Source organism: Onychostruthus taczanowskii, unplaced genomic scaffold (assembly GCF_017590055.1).
Source record: "Onychostruthus taczanowskii isolate IOZ18803 unplaced genomic scaffold, ASM1759005v1 scaffold156, whole genome shotgun sequence".
In the NCBI taxonomy this organism is placed as follows: domain Eukaryota; kingdom Metazoa; phylum Chordata; class Aves; order Passeriformes; family Passeridae; genus Onychostruthus; species Onychostruthus taczanowskii.
Window position 1 is genome coordinate 58,030 of NW_024498751.1, and position 13,288 is coordinate 71,317.

The 13,288-nt window shown below is 39.9% G+C and overlaps 1 protein-coding gene across 1 annotated transcript in view; it reads left to right on the forward strand.

Annotated features, from left to right (window-relative positions):
• PCNX2 (pecanex 2) overlaps positions 1–13,288 on the forward strand; it is a 149,645-nt gene that overhangs the window by 11,857 nt on the left and 124,500 nt on the right. Inside the window, exons 5-8 of the mRNA XM_041399139.1 lie at positions 290–1,579; positions 10,346–10,493; positions 10,662–10,807; positions 12,013–12,106. Of these exons, the coding sequence (XP_041255073.1) occupies positions 290–1,579; positions 10,346–10,493; positions 10,662–10,807; positions 12,013–12,106 (1,678 nt within the window). The remainder of the gene's footprint in view (positions 1–289; positions 1,580–10,345; positions 10,494–10,661; positions 10,808–12,012; positions 12,107–13,288) is intronic.

The following is a 13,288-nucleotide window of genomic DNA, read 5'->3' on the forward strand; positions in this document are numbered from 1 at the left end:
AAAACATTTTGATTTTGAAACTAGCTGTTTCTTCAGCTATTTTGACTATTTAAATAGACATCCTGCTACACTTGTCCTGACTTGGAAGAGTTCTATCTTGCTTTTGTAGTATTTCATATGTAGCCACCAAAAAAAAGCCCTCCTTGCTTTAGAACTGTTTTAATAAGCTGCATCATCTGTGCTTCCTTTGCTCTGCTCTGGATCAGGTTTTGTTGGTTAAAGATCATACTTTAATAATGCTTAGTGTTCATGTGGGACCTAATGCCCAAATGTTGTAATTTTTTCTTAGGTGTTACGGTACTAGAAGATCAGGCTACACCACCAGTTTCATCTACCTCACCCTGTATCAAAGCAGATACATTGCCTGTTTCTACAACCTCCAGTTCAGGTGCCACCACATCAGCAATAGCAACAAAACCAGCTGGTATGGAAACATTTCCTGGTGATGGAGTAAAGGAAAAAGGATTGAATGGACAGCCTTGTGGCCACCATGGATCCCAAGATATTCTTGTGGACAGAGACATAGCTAAAAACTTCTCCAATATTTCTTCATCACAAGGTGATATTTTAAGGACTGGAGTTTCTTCAGAGCCATGGGACAGTGAAAATTCAGTTATTTCAGACCATTTAAGTAATCCTAGAAGCTACAAAAGAGAGAAATTGCCAGATGGTTCGCCACAGACAGGCTTTACCAATTACTGCCCTCAGTGCAATGCTATTGCAACCAAAGAGCACGAGCAGATGGAAAGCTCTTGCAATGCTGGTAATAGCCATGAGGACCTTGATTGCTCAGACAGTGAGACTGCTGTTGCAGTTGTGGACAATTCTCTTCCTGGAGACCAGCTGTGTGAGCCCATTAAAATTGTCATCACAATGAGTACTACACCAAACACCACCCTTAGTGACCTACCTGGCTCTGTCCACTTACAGGCCCTGGAAAGTGAGAGAACAAGCTCAGCCCTTGACTCTGGTGTAGTTAGAGCAGGCTGGTCAAGTCAGCAAACTAATGAACAGCTCAGAATCCCTGTTATCACGTTTGACCTGTCTGATGACAGTAAAGCTAAGCCTTGCTCAGAAGTTAGTGAAAGTGACAGAACTCCAGAAATGTTGAGGGCAGGGCTGTCATCCAACCAATGCTCTGGCTATGAGTCAGGTGATGCAGTAAAGGAGCTCAGCAACCCAGCTAATACACCTCTAGAAACTAACACTTGTTCAGATCCAAATCAGGAAAATGCTTTGGAAAATGTCCAGACTGTGGATTTAAGTTCTAAGGAAGACTTGCATAACCTAGACCCGCAGTCCTGCAGAACTGCTCATGAAAAGAGGCACATGCGGGTGTTGAGTGTAGACAGTGGGACAGACGTGCTTTTAAGTAAGAATTTTGTGGAGGTATCTGACAAAGAAAAGACTTTACCAACCTCTAAATCAGATCTAGAAGCTAAAGAAGGTCAGATGCCCAACGAGTCTAACTTTCTAGAATTTGTCTCCCTCTTGGAATCCATTAATACCTCAAAGATGAAGACATCTAATCAATCCACTGTCAAAATGGAGACAACAAAGGAAAATGGGCTTGTTGGAGGTATTATGCATGTATTACAATTCTTTTGGAATAAAGATGTTTTGAAGAGTTTGGTAACTTAGAACAGCTTAGCTGGATATCTGCAGTAAGGCAAATTCCCAGATGAAGACTGGTTTTGCTAATAGGGCCAGGATAAGGCTGGACTTGGTGGGACAAAGTGATTTTATTGAAAGTGTGTGATAGTGTCAGCTGCAGTTTTAAAATATTTTTATGTTCTTGAAGAAAACTGTTTTTCTTCCTCTAGGAAACTAGTGGTAAGCTTAGCAGGTATCCATTATGTATTTAGTATTCTGTACTAAAATAGTGTGCCTGGATTGTTGGAGTACCAGAAGTATGCAAAAATGTCTATAGCTGTTCATTACACCTGCCCTTGCACATCTTACCAGGTGCATGTTGAGGAGTTGTCTGTGTGCCTTTAAGTATGAAAACTGGAGATGGTTGAACTTCTAGCTAACACATTTGTGCACACGTACATATATTTCTAAATTTCCTGAATGGTTGTGGGTTGGATTATAATAAAAAAAAAAGTAAGAGTTCTCAATAGGGAAGAGTTTTGATTTTCAGTCACTTAAAATATTTGCATTTCAAGGATGAAAGTTTGGTGGCTGTTTTCAGTGAAAGCCTTCAGTGTTTTAATGAAAAATAGCATATTCCCCATGCAAGTTTCCATTTAATCAAGAGGGCTTTTATTTAAAAAAATATCAGTCAGCTAATTAAAAAACCTAAATGCAGTACAATTTATAGCTCTTGTATATAAATTTCTGGTTTTAATCAGCATCGTCATTGCTGTCACTGGACTCTGTGACCCTTTTCTGTTGGGAAGGACTGTTGTTCGTAGTGTCTCTAGCAGTCCTCCAGTAAAATTAGTAGGGCCATGTAATGATGATGTGAGATACAGTGTAGTGAAGGCAGATACAATCTCAGGGTACTTCCCCAGGTGATCAGTGCAATCACTTTAGAAGATCTGAGTCAAAGTGAAATAAGGCAACCTGTATCTTTACCTTCTCCAAAATGTTTGGTTTGCCTTAGATGCTATAATAAGCTGTTTTAAGAAAGCCTAAGAGGATACAGTCTCAATACTTAGTTTGCATGGAAGGTAAGAAACTTCATGGTACCCTAGAAGAGCAGCTTGGCGCTGCTATTTGTCTGCTTCCTCCTCTTGTACTATCTTGCTCCTGGAAGAAACTTCCATTACATGTAAAATGCCCAACTGACTTAAAAGGTTTTTAAAAACTATTGTGAAATGTGTGCTTTTATCGTGTTTAAAAAAAAAAAAAAAGTAGATTCATCTTCTCAATGTGTCATTTTCTTTTAGATTCCATTTACCTTTCACTCTGTCTTTCTCTAAGTCTGTCCTATCCAATGTGTTACACCCCCATCTCATTCCATCTTTCAACTGGGTCCATTTTTTCTTCCACTTTTTCTAGTTCTGTGCCTTTCCTTCCTCAATCATCCCTTCTCAGTCTAGGCACTCCTCTCCTGTGCTACCTCCTTATTTGTCTTCTTCATATTGGTACACTCTCTTCTTTCCTTCTGTTCCTCCTAGCAATCCACATTGTTGCTGGTTTAGGCTTTTCCACTCTGTTGAGCCCACCTAAAGCTGTTGCCTCCCTACATTCACTTCTCCTGCACTTATCCTCCTCTCAGTTCCTTCTGATGAATTCTGAGGAATTGAAAGAAGGGTAAATGCAGGAGAAGTGAATTTTACTTTTCCTAGACCTGCCACCTCTCTTCTGGTGTATCTTACCCATCTCTCCTGCCTTCTCAGGCTGTTTATTCTTCACTGCAGTTTCTGTCCTTCTCTATCAAGTTTATCAGCCTGCCCTGCTGACTCCAGTCTGTGCTCTGGTTGCCCAAGACAAGTGCTGAGCAAGCCCTGCTTTTCACCTGAGCCTGCTGAGCCCTGCTGGATTCCTGGGGTGCAGAGTCACCTACCTGCACAACAGCACACAGCAATACGAGGGGTGCAGCAAGCAGATTGTGATTTTTTTTTTCTGATCCTCAGCCATAAAAAGGAGTGTTTGCCCAATTATTGTACTTCTGAGTGATGTGACTTAGCTTGAAAGGAGAATTTTAGAGGTAAATCTAAATGAAAATTAAAAAAGAGAAAGTGCGGCTAATCTAAAAAGATCTTTCAGACAAGTACCCCAGATAATATGAACAGGCAAGGTTGCTGCATGAAAGAAAGCAATGAATGATCAGAATAAATCAGACTCAGATTCCACAGTGAAAACAAAACCCAAACCCCAACCCCAAAACTTATTAATGTGTGTGTAGTTATTGTGCTTTAGATCCGGTGAACAAGATTCTTATAAAAGATAATGAGGGAAAAGAAGAATTCTGCTCTTCCCTCATACCAAGCTCTCATTTAGCGACTTGAACTGAATTTCAAAGAATTACAGAATGGTTTTCTTTGGAAGAAACCTTAAACATCATCTATTTCCAAACGCTTGCCATGGACAGGGACACCTTCCACTAGGCCAGGATGCTCAAAGCCCCATCCAACCCAGCCTTGAACATTTCTGGGTACGGGACATTCACAGCTGGTCTGGGCAACCTGTTTTGGTGTCTCACCACCCTCACAGTAAAGAATTTCTTCCTAATATGTATTCTAAATCTTCCTATTTCTATTTATGAACTCTGTACTTTTGTGAGATAGTGAAGTTGAGCTGCATACATGTGTAATTAAGTGTCTCTGTTTGCAGTGTGGGCTCAGCAAGGATCATCCAGAAACAGAAGAGGGACTGGGAAGGGGATGCCCTGCATGAGCAGGGGTGACACCTGTGGATTCTGCAACTTGAACTGGTGCTGTGGGAAAAAGGAGATTCAATCTGAACTCCTTGAGCTTGGGAGAGGTAGTTCAAAGGCAGTTATTTTTAAGAGCAAGTAGGCTTTATTTTCCAGCCTAGTCAGAACGTGCCGTTTGTTAAAATAAATTACTGTCATTACTGGCAGCTTCCCCTTTGCAAGACTGAATTTTAGGAATGAGAAAGCCTTTAATTTGTTTACAGCCTTGCAATTGCAAATATGCTTTAATAATATAGTATCTTGGAACAGATCTGAATAAACATTATTCCCACATTAGAGTGGTTGTTAAGAAAAGTGTGTGTGTGTGTGGGAATACAGAGCCAAGCTGTGCGCCAGTTGTTTTGAGGGAGGAGATTGGTTCTGTTTGGTTTTTGTTCTGTTAACCTTGCACACTGTCTAATTGGCAAAAGTTAGCAATAGATGTCTGGTCCAAATGAGCATGAAATACATCCCAGAAAGATTTTTATTAGGCAATGTGAAAAACTTTGCAAATTCCTGGAAAGCTGGATATTCAGAACTGTGCAAAAGAAAGCTGATATTTAGAATAATTTGTGGAAGGTGGGGAAATGTGCTCATCAGAACTGTCTGGCAAGTGAGTGAATGTCATGGATGGATCTTTTTTATCGGTGGTCCCTCACAGAACTTGTGTGTTCTGTGAAGGTACAAGAGTTATCATCCTGACCAAATAAGTCTTTGCCTGTAGACAGCTTGGTACAATGCAGTGCGAGAAAATGAAAGCCTTTCTTCACACTTCTAAGGGTGACAGATTTAACCTGTTAAAATACAGGATATAAAATCTCTAAGAGCTGTTCTATAGCCACTCCACCTCCTCTAAATTGTGAGAAAATACCACTGACACTGTTGCTAAAACTGACTTTCAGACCAGAGTCCTTTCAGTTTTGAATCACACTTATACCACCCACATGAAGAAAGTGCAACTGCAAATTTTTTCAGTCTTTGAGAAGTGTAAGAAAACCTGGGTTTATTGGCTGCTTTGGGTCCCTCTGATGTGTCTTGAACCAAGTAAGAGCAGTTGTGCATCAGAATTATGCAGGGCAAAACCTCCTGTCGGTCCCTTTGGCGCAGCTGGCTTGTAATCTAGGACAGGCAGTATTATCACCCAGAGAGCAAAGCCTACCATGGGAGTGGTGGGGACTGGCGCAAGAGAAACTAAACTAGGGCTGTATGGCCCCAATTTAGATGTTTTGCAGGCTCTTTTTAGAAAAGGTACTCATCATTCTGGGCAGTGCACAAACCACAACCTCGAGTGAGTTGTTCTGGATCCCAAGCAATTACCCTTCTCCTGTAAAAAAAACTAAAATATACTCCTGTGGGTATTTTTAGACTCTCTCTCCTTTTTTTTTTCCTTTTTTTTTTTTTCTTTTTTTTTCCCCCTTGTATGTGGGAAAGAGGACTATCATATGCCATGTAGTCAGGGGGAAGAGGGATCTTGTGCCTTGAGTCACCAGTGCAGTTGACAGTCGTGGTGGGAAGTGACAGCAGGTGATTTTGCTGGCAGGTAGGTGGCACCTAGGAAATAAAGCCCTGCCTGGAGCTAGCTCATCTTTTTGGAGCAGCTGTGTATCACGCCTGATTCTTGTGCCAGAGAAGGGCCACATGGCATGTGGTGCACCTCTTTGGGTGTGGAGGAACTGGTGTGCAGAATTCAATTCTCTGAATCTCATGCTAAATGTGTAAGGCTTGACAGGCTAAAATTTTAAAATTTTGGTCTGTGTGTTGAAGAGGTAGTAGTACGTATGATGACATGTATAAGAGCTGCAAAAAAAATAAGAGGTTATTTCAGAGGTTTGTATTCTGATGTAACTAGTAGGTATCGTGATTAGGCTACTAATTCCTACCTCTGCTGCTGACGCAGGAGATGGTTTCAAGCAAGTCACTTCCTGTAGTAGGTACAACGCCTATTGCTAGTTTTTCCTGTTGCTTCAGGATTAATGTGGCAATCCTTGTTACTGGAAAATGCCATGTGCTGCTTCAGTGTCCATGCTGACCTCTTGTGGCAGTTATTGGACAGTGTAGTATTCCCTGGGCACTCCTGTTGTTTGGTGGATGATTAGCTTAAATGTCAGTTTTTTCTTTTAATGTATTTGTGGCATAATAGGCAAATTTGGGTTGAGAAGAAAGTGCATAAGCTAGATGTTTTTGCTAAAGCAGTTGGTGAAGAAAGGATTAGGGATGTTCTTAGGATTTATAATCCACATATATGAATGGCACAGTTCACAGCTTGTAGAACTTTGGTTTCAAGCTGGTACTAACAAAAGCATAGAGCGATTTGGAATAATTTCTTTGTGGCTGAACAGGCAGCAAATATATTTTAAAGTGAAAATTTCTATTTTGGAGCATAATATTGTTGAAGAAAGTGGATTCTGTAGCAAAGCAATTAATGAACAGAAGAGAGACAGGCTTAATTAGCTTAATTCTGCTTGCCCAGTTTTCAAACCAGATGGTGTTTGAAATTATGACAGCAGTGGTATTTTGTTTTACAGGAGTCAGCTATGAAGGTTGGGATAGGGATATGTAAGTAAAAGATGAGGAAGAAGGTTTGGAAGACTCCAGTAAGGGGCCACAAATAGGAAAAATGCTTTGGACGAAAGTTAGAGAGTAATAAAATTTAATTCTAATTACCTAATAATAAGGCAACTTTAAGGCTGAGATACACTGATAGTTGGTTGCTGTGATTACAGAATTAAAGAATGGATTAGATTGGAAGGGACCTTAATAAATATCATCTAGATCAAACATTCCCCCACCCTTCTCCTTGGGCAGGGATGCCTTTCACTAGACCAGGTTGCTCAGAGCCCCATCCAACCTGGCCTTGAACACTTCTAGGATGAGGCATCTATAACTTCTCAGGGCAAGCTGTACCAGTTCCTCACCACCTTCACAGTGAAGAATTCCTTTCAAATATCCAATCTAAATTTGCCCTCTTCCAGCTGAAGGACATTCCTCCTTGTTCTATCATTACACACTCTTGTAAAAAGTCCCTCTTCAGATTTCTGGTGGTCTCTCTTCAGGTACTGAAAGGCTGCAATTAGGTCTGCCTGGAGCTTTGTCTAGGCTGAAATCTCAGCCAACTCTCTCACCCTTTCCTTGCAGGAGAGGTTCCATCCCTCTGATCATCTTGGTCGCTCTCCTCTGGACTCACTGTATTAATATATGTACAAAGGCTGTTTCATTCCAGCTGTAAAATTATTCATAGCCTCCTAGAGTAGAACAAAGGTTTGTCTATAAAGATGACTGGGATGCTTAAAATCTGTTCTACAAGTGAAAAACTTACATGGCAAAAGAAAGTATGGTACTGTAGGTACTGTAACCGCTTCATTTGTCAGCATTGGGATGGTATACTTGTAAGTAATGTTGATAGGCTGTTGAAAGTTGTTAGTGCAGAAAAAATGTGTACTGAAAATATCTTATGTATAGGACCTGTAAGAATTGTTCCTTTTCATAAGTATTTTACCACGGTAACTTAAGCTTGTATCTTGTGCTCTGTCAAAATATGAAAATGGTGTACAGACCAAAACTTGGCTGTTTATGCAGGACTCTTCTGAATCACCCTGCCCCAAGACTGATTTAGCCATGAGTCCTGATAGCTACACCTCACATGTCTGACTCATGTGGCATATAATTTCCAGATAAATTATGTGGTTATTACGGAGCCTAGGTCTGATCTTGATACTACTGTAAGCCCAGCTGTGCATGAGCTGGAGACATGTGGAGCAGCGGATAAGGGTAAAAGGCACAGAGAAAAGTGCAAGTACACTGCCATGTTGTCCTCTTTAGTCCACTCTTGCACTTGGGAGAGGTTTTTCCTGGTGTTTGAGCTTTGCCAGCACAATTTGTGTGCAGGGAGCATTTGGTGACGTAGAGCCGATTGCGTACTCTGGCAGGACACTCCTAGTCTAGACACTTCTATCTTCATTTAAATACTGAAGGTGTAAGTCACCTGGAAGAAGAAGAGCTGTAATCTTGAAAGCCAGTCACAAAGCCATCATGGCCCACTTTTGCGGTGGTGGAAGTACTCATCACCATGGTATTGTCTGACTGGCATATAAAGCCTATAAGAAGTAGTATGTTTAGGTTTTTGTTATTATGACTCTTTACCACAGCAGGAAAAAGAAGTCTGCAAGGCTTGTGGTTTGGAATGGAAAAGAGAGAAGCCTGTTCTGAAACCACTAGATAATCAGATTTTAAAAAATCTTTTTAATTGTTCCAGCCCTAAAGCTGGTTTGGGGCACTATGGGACCAATTAGTTTATTTAAACTGCAGTTTCTGATCTCTATCAATTATTCTTACAGTTTGAACAGCCCAAGCCTTTAGGAAGGTCATTTTGATTAGGTATCTGTGGCTCCATCACCGCCCACAGGTGTGGTTACATCATTAAGGAGATGCTTCAGTAATGACACAGTTTCTGCTTAAACTGGAGTTTAAGTCTTTAACTAGGAGAGGAAAAAATTGTTGTCTCTTCCCCAACTGCTTTTTTTTTTTTTTTTTTTTTTTTTTTTTTTTTTTTTTTTTTTTTTTCCCCTAGATAGAATAAAATAGATCTGGAAGACCTATTGAATTTTGCCTCCATGCACAAAAAAGTATCTTCTATACCAAACTTGTGCTTGCTTCATTGTGCTTATAGAACAGGCTTTAGGGTGTGAAGGGTGCCCTGTGAATTGAAACTGCTGTAGAGATGTTTTAGCTCAGGAAGGTAGGTTTGCTTATAGAAATAATGTGTTGGTAGATCAGCTGATACAGTTTGGGGAAAACAAGACAGATGATCTGAAAGGTCTGCATATGCACATGCTTTTTTCAGTTTTATCAGCTGACCTTATAAATGGAAAAGCATCTCTTTATAAGCCTTCGTTCTCTTTAATCCTTAGACCAATTTAGATGTGTTTCTTGACTGGTGATTCCTACAGGTTAGGATGGTAATTATATTGATGAGAAATATGGCTCAAGATATGGAATTTTCAGTGGGGTGAAATTTCTGTGTTTTTTCCCTTGATCTGAGGTGTTTAAGTAGCAGGTATTGCAAGAAGTCTGGGTAAGTATGTTTCAATACACTTTGCTTGGTGCAAAAAGCTACAGGATTTACTGAGGCATCTTCAACAAGCACCCGATTTTTCCATTTAAAGCATTTAATTGCACAACTGCACAGGGTGCTGATGAAATCATTGTCTTAGTTGCACTTTAAAACCCTAACAGGTAATTGTTTTGGTTTATAAACAAAGCACAGTTGAAAAATGTTTCATTATTCACAATGAATATGTTGTACACATATACATATATATACAAAAAATACATGCATGTGTAGAGAGGCAATATAAATATAATTGTACTCTAAGTAGTAGAAATTGGACAAATACTTCATGTGTATTTTTAAATCTATAATTCTGTATTTTCCAAACATAGGATAATCTGCTGTGAAATTGTTTTGCCAGTTTGTCCTTTGTCCTGCATCAGATGTGTGGCCAGTGGGGAAGAGAGATTAGGCAGCTATCTGCTTTCCTGTCCAAGAGCTTTATTTCCTTTGTAGGCGTTGCTTTCCCTTCTGTAAAAGGGGAATGGGCCAGTGCTTCTGCTTTTCCACTGCCAGCATACACAGCTTGGGAACAAATTACAGCCTCCAGGGAACCAGCCTCTTACCAGTCTAGATTAGGAACAGATTGCTTCCCTCTGAAACAATAGGAGAAGCAAAGCAGAAATTCTCTCGTTTGTCCTTTACTTCACACAGTGTGTTCTTGAAACAGCCCATTCATAAGGGTCAGAGTACCTCCTCATTCAGATTTGTGGTTGTATTGTTTTAGGTAATGGTAGTGCTTTCCATAAAACTAGAAAATACTGCAGTGTTTCAGATTTTCATTTTTAGATGCTCTTGTTCAGTAGTTAACAAACGAAACTCTTGAAAGTCATCTGTGGAGAGTGGCTCCACTTCACTGCCCTGTTTTCCAGATAGCCAGATGACGGAGAAAAAAGAAGAATTGGTGGGAACAGAAAAGCACTGTGAGCAACTTCCTAAACAGGAAAGATCAGATGTACAAAGCCAAGATCGTGCTAGTACTAGTCCGGTGCTACCAGAGTCTGCCAAATTTGCAGCACTGTAAGGCCAGTTTACTTTACAATTTTGTACTTCAAAGATATGATGTAAGCTGTTTTGTTTCACTGAGTAGAAATGACATAAACTTTTAATTAACCTCTCTTTCTTTTTGTTTTATTGAGAACAAGAAAAAAGTTCCTCATAGTAGTTTTGAAACATTTTTGTGTCAAGTTACCAGGGCAGCAGGCAAAGGCAGATAATCTACCGGGTAACTTCTCAGCAAGACAGTTCTGTCTTGCAAGTAATAAGTGGACCTGAGGCGTCTGTGCAAGATGAGCTCTCCGTGGATGCCATGCATGTGTTCATAGATGAAAACGGTGAGTTTATCTAGTTGGGATAACTGCAATGCGTGAGGAAATTTCTGAACACTTCAGATGTTCTGGAAGGATATTTCTCTTGTCTGTTACCGGTTGCATGTTTTATTGTGTGTGTGGAAAAAAAAAGGGCTTGGTAATTTCAAGTCAGATGAGCAATAAATAGAGTTTTCCAAATCCACCAATGACCATCACAGACCTGAGCCTTACACAGTGCCTGAAGTTTATCTTCCAAACATCATCCTCAAAAGATGCTGGCTAGGCCAGAAGACAACTTCTGTCCCGTCAGAAGAATCTCTGGTGTTTTCTCCCCGACTAGAAGTTTTGCACTGACCTGGCTGGGCAAAATATGTCTCCTTTTTACAGTTTTGTTCTTCAGCTGGCTCAGACTGACCTCTTGGTATGGTGGTGGTTGTTGTATTTGGAGTTGTGATCTGCTACTCTTTTAAAGAAAATTAGTGAGTGACCTAGTCTTGCCCCATGCATATAGTTGGGATGCCACTGCTCTGAAGCTGTTCTTGGAGTCTGAAGCTGTAGGATGGGTTTGAGCCCTGTGTAGTGCCCTGTGAGGTACTGGCTCATACTTCTGAAAGACAGCTGTCCCAAAAGCCCTATTTCCTTTAAAGTTGCCTTCAAAACCAGCATGCAGTGAGTGCTCATGGTACTGGGTCTGTGACCCTGGAGACAATTTTGTTTTCTGCCTGTTCTTCCTGGCCCTGCTGGCAGCCTGCAGCTATGGTTGTGCTGTGGCCAGAAGGGCAGCAGCTGCCAGTGGGGCAGGTGATGCGGCCTCTGGGTCAGCCAGCACCCACCCTTGGCTTTGTGCTCCTCTGCAAACAGGGAGGAGCTGTGGCTGCACTTCTAGCAGAATTTTTGCTGCTTTCTACCTCCTGATCTTGCCCTTGTGAATGGAAAGAGGGAAATCTGATTTCACGTTTTATGGTGAACTTACATTAATTGACATGTTTTGTGTTTAATTTACATGCCTTTGAAATTCTTACTGTGACTTCTATGTTTTGATTTTTCTCAGGTTTTCAGTTGTTCAAATGTGATTTTGCTTTCTGAAATCTAAAATGAGCCTAATGCACAGACAGAAAAATATATATTTATAAATATGCCTGATGTAGAATGTGTATGTTATAAATTTTTTGTGTACACAAATGATTGCATCACTGAACTGACATTTTTTCCCTCTGTATTTTCTAAAGGGGAAATCAGGTCCTGCTACTTAAAAGCTGGCTGTCAGAAGGAAGGAAATTTTAGACATCAGCTATCAGATTGTGATTGTATGTCAAATGCTCAGTAAGTAAGCCCTTATTTTTCGAAACGTTGAAAGTTTTCATTGCTGGAAACTATGAAACTGTAGCTGTGAAAAATACATATGAAGGGGAGTAGTGGTGAATAAATGTGCTAACCTTTTCTAGAGAAGTCAAAGCAGGAAAATTTTTTTGCTTTCTGCTAAAGCACTGATAGCTTTATAAGAATATAGGAAAGAAAAAGTGAAAATAAAAATCAGAACTATGCACTTTGCTTTGCTTATTTTTGGGAATAGCCAAAGTCAAATGTAGCTATTATAAATAAAATTGTAAACAATATAAGTGAGACTGTTCCATCAACCTTGTCTTGTTTGCTTCCCATACCTGTTGCATTCTTTACAAATTTTTATTGCTGTGTCTGTATTAGTGATTGACTGTGGATTCTAGCAGCAGAGCCTTTCACCTTGTATTACATCTCTAATAATAATTTGCTGCTCCAATGAGGAGCTGATCCAAACAATTTTCTTTTTTCAAAAGTTCTTTTTGGAGTGATCCATATAAATCCTGTATTTATTACTATGGTTTCCACATGTGATGGTTTCTTTCATGTGATCTGTTTTTTGCATATCTGAAAAAAGAATTGTAGCTATTCATAAGTATTTTAATGAAATAATTTTGATTTTCATACTGCTTTACAGCATTTGCAGAAGTTGAGTGAGGGACTGAGAATAGTCTTTTTTTAATAGCAAATATTGTTCTTCAAGTGTTTGTTTCTCAGTAGAGGCTTTTGAAAAACTTGGGACCATGTTAAAAACAGCGTTAGCATTTTAGATAGAATGCTAGTATAAAAGACATGAGAATAATGTTTTTATTTGTCAGTGAGCAAAGACTGAAAAAACTGAATAGTAGAAACGTTTTGTCTTTAGCAAAATAGCCCACCCCCACACCCATCCTGATGTAGTTCAGTTTTGACCTAAAAAATCAATTTTACTTGGGTTCCATTTATTTCTTGCAACTCTCTTTGTTTCACCTTGCACAGAGCACTCTTCTGCTCCCCCTTCCTCTAACTAGGAATTTGTTCTAAATTCAGAAATAGTTTTCTGGCCTCTGACTTTTTTTTAATCAAATTAAGGACCACCTTCCATCTCATGTAAGAAGTCATGCTGAATCTGCCTTTGCTAGATGCTTATGTGATACCTCTGTCTTGGTTTGCAGACCTTAAGGGATG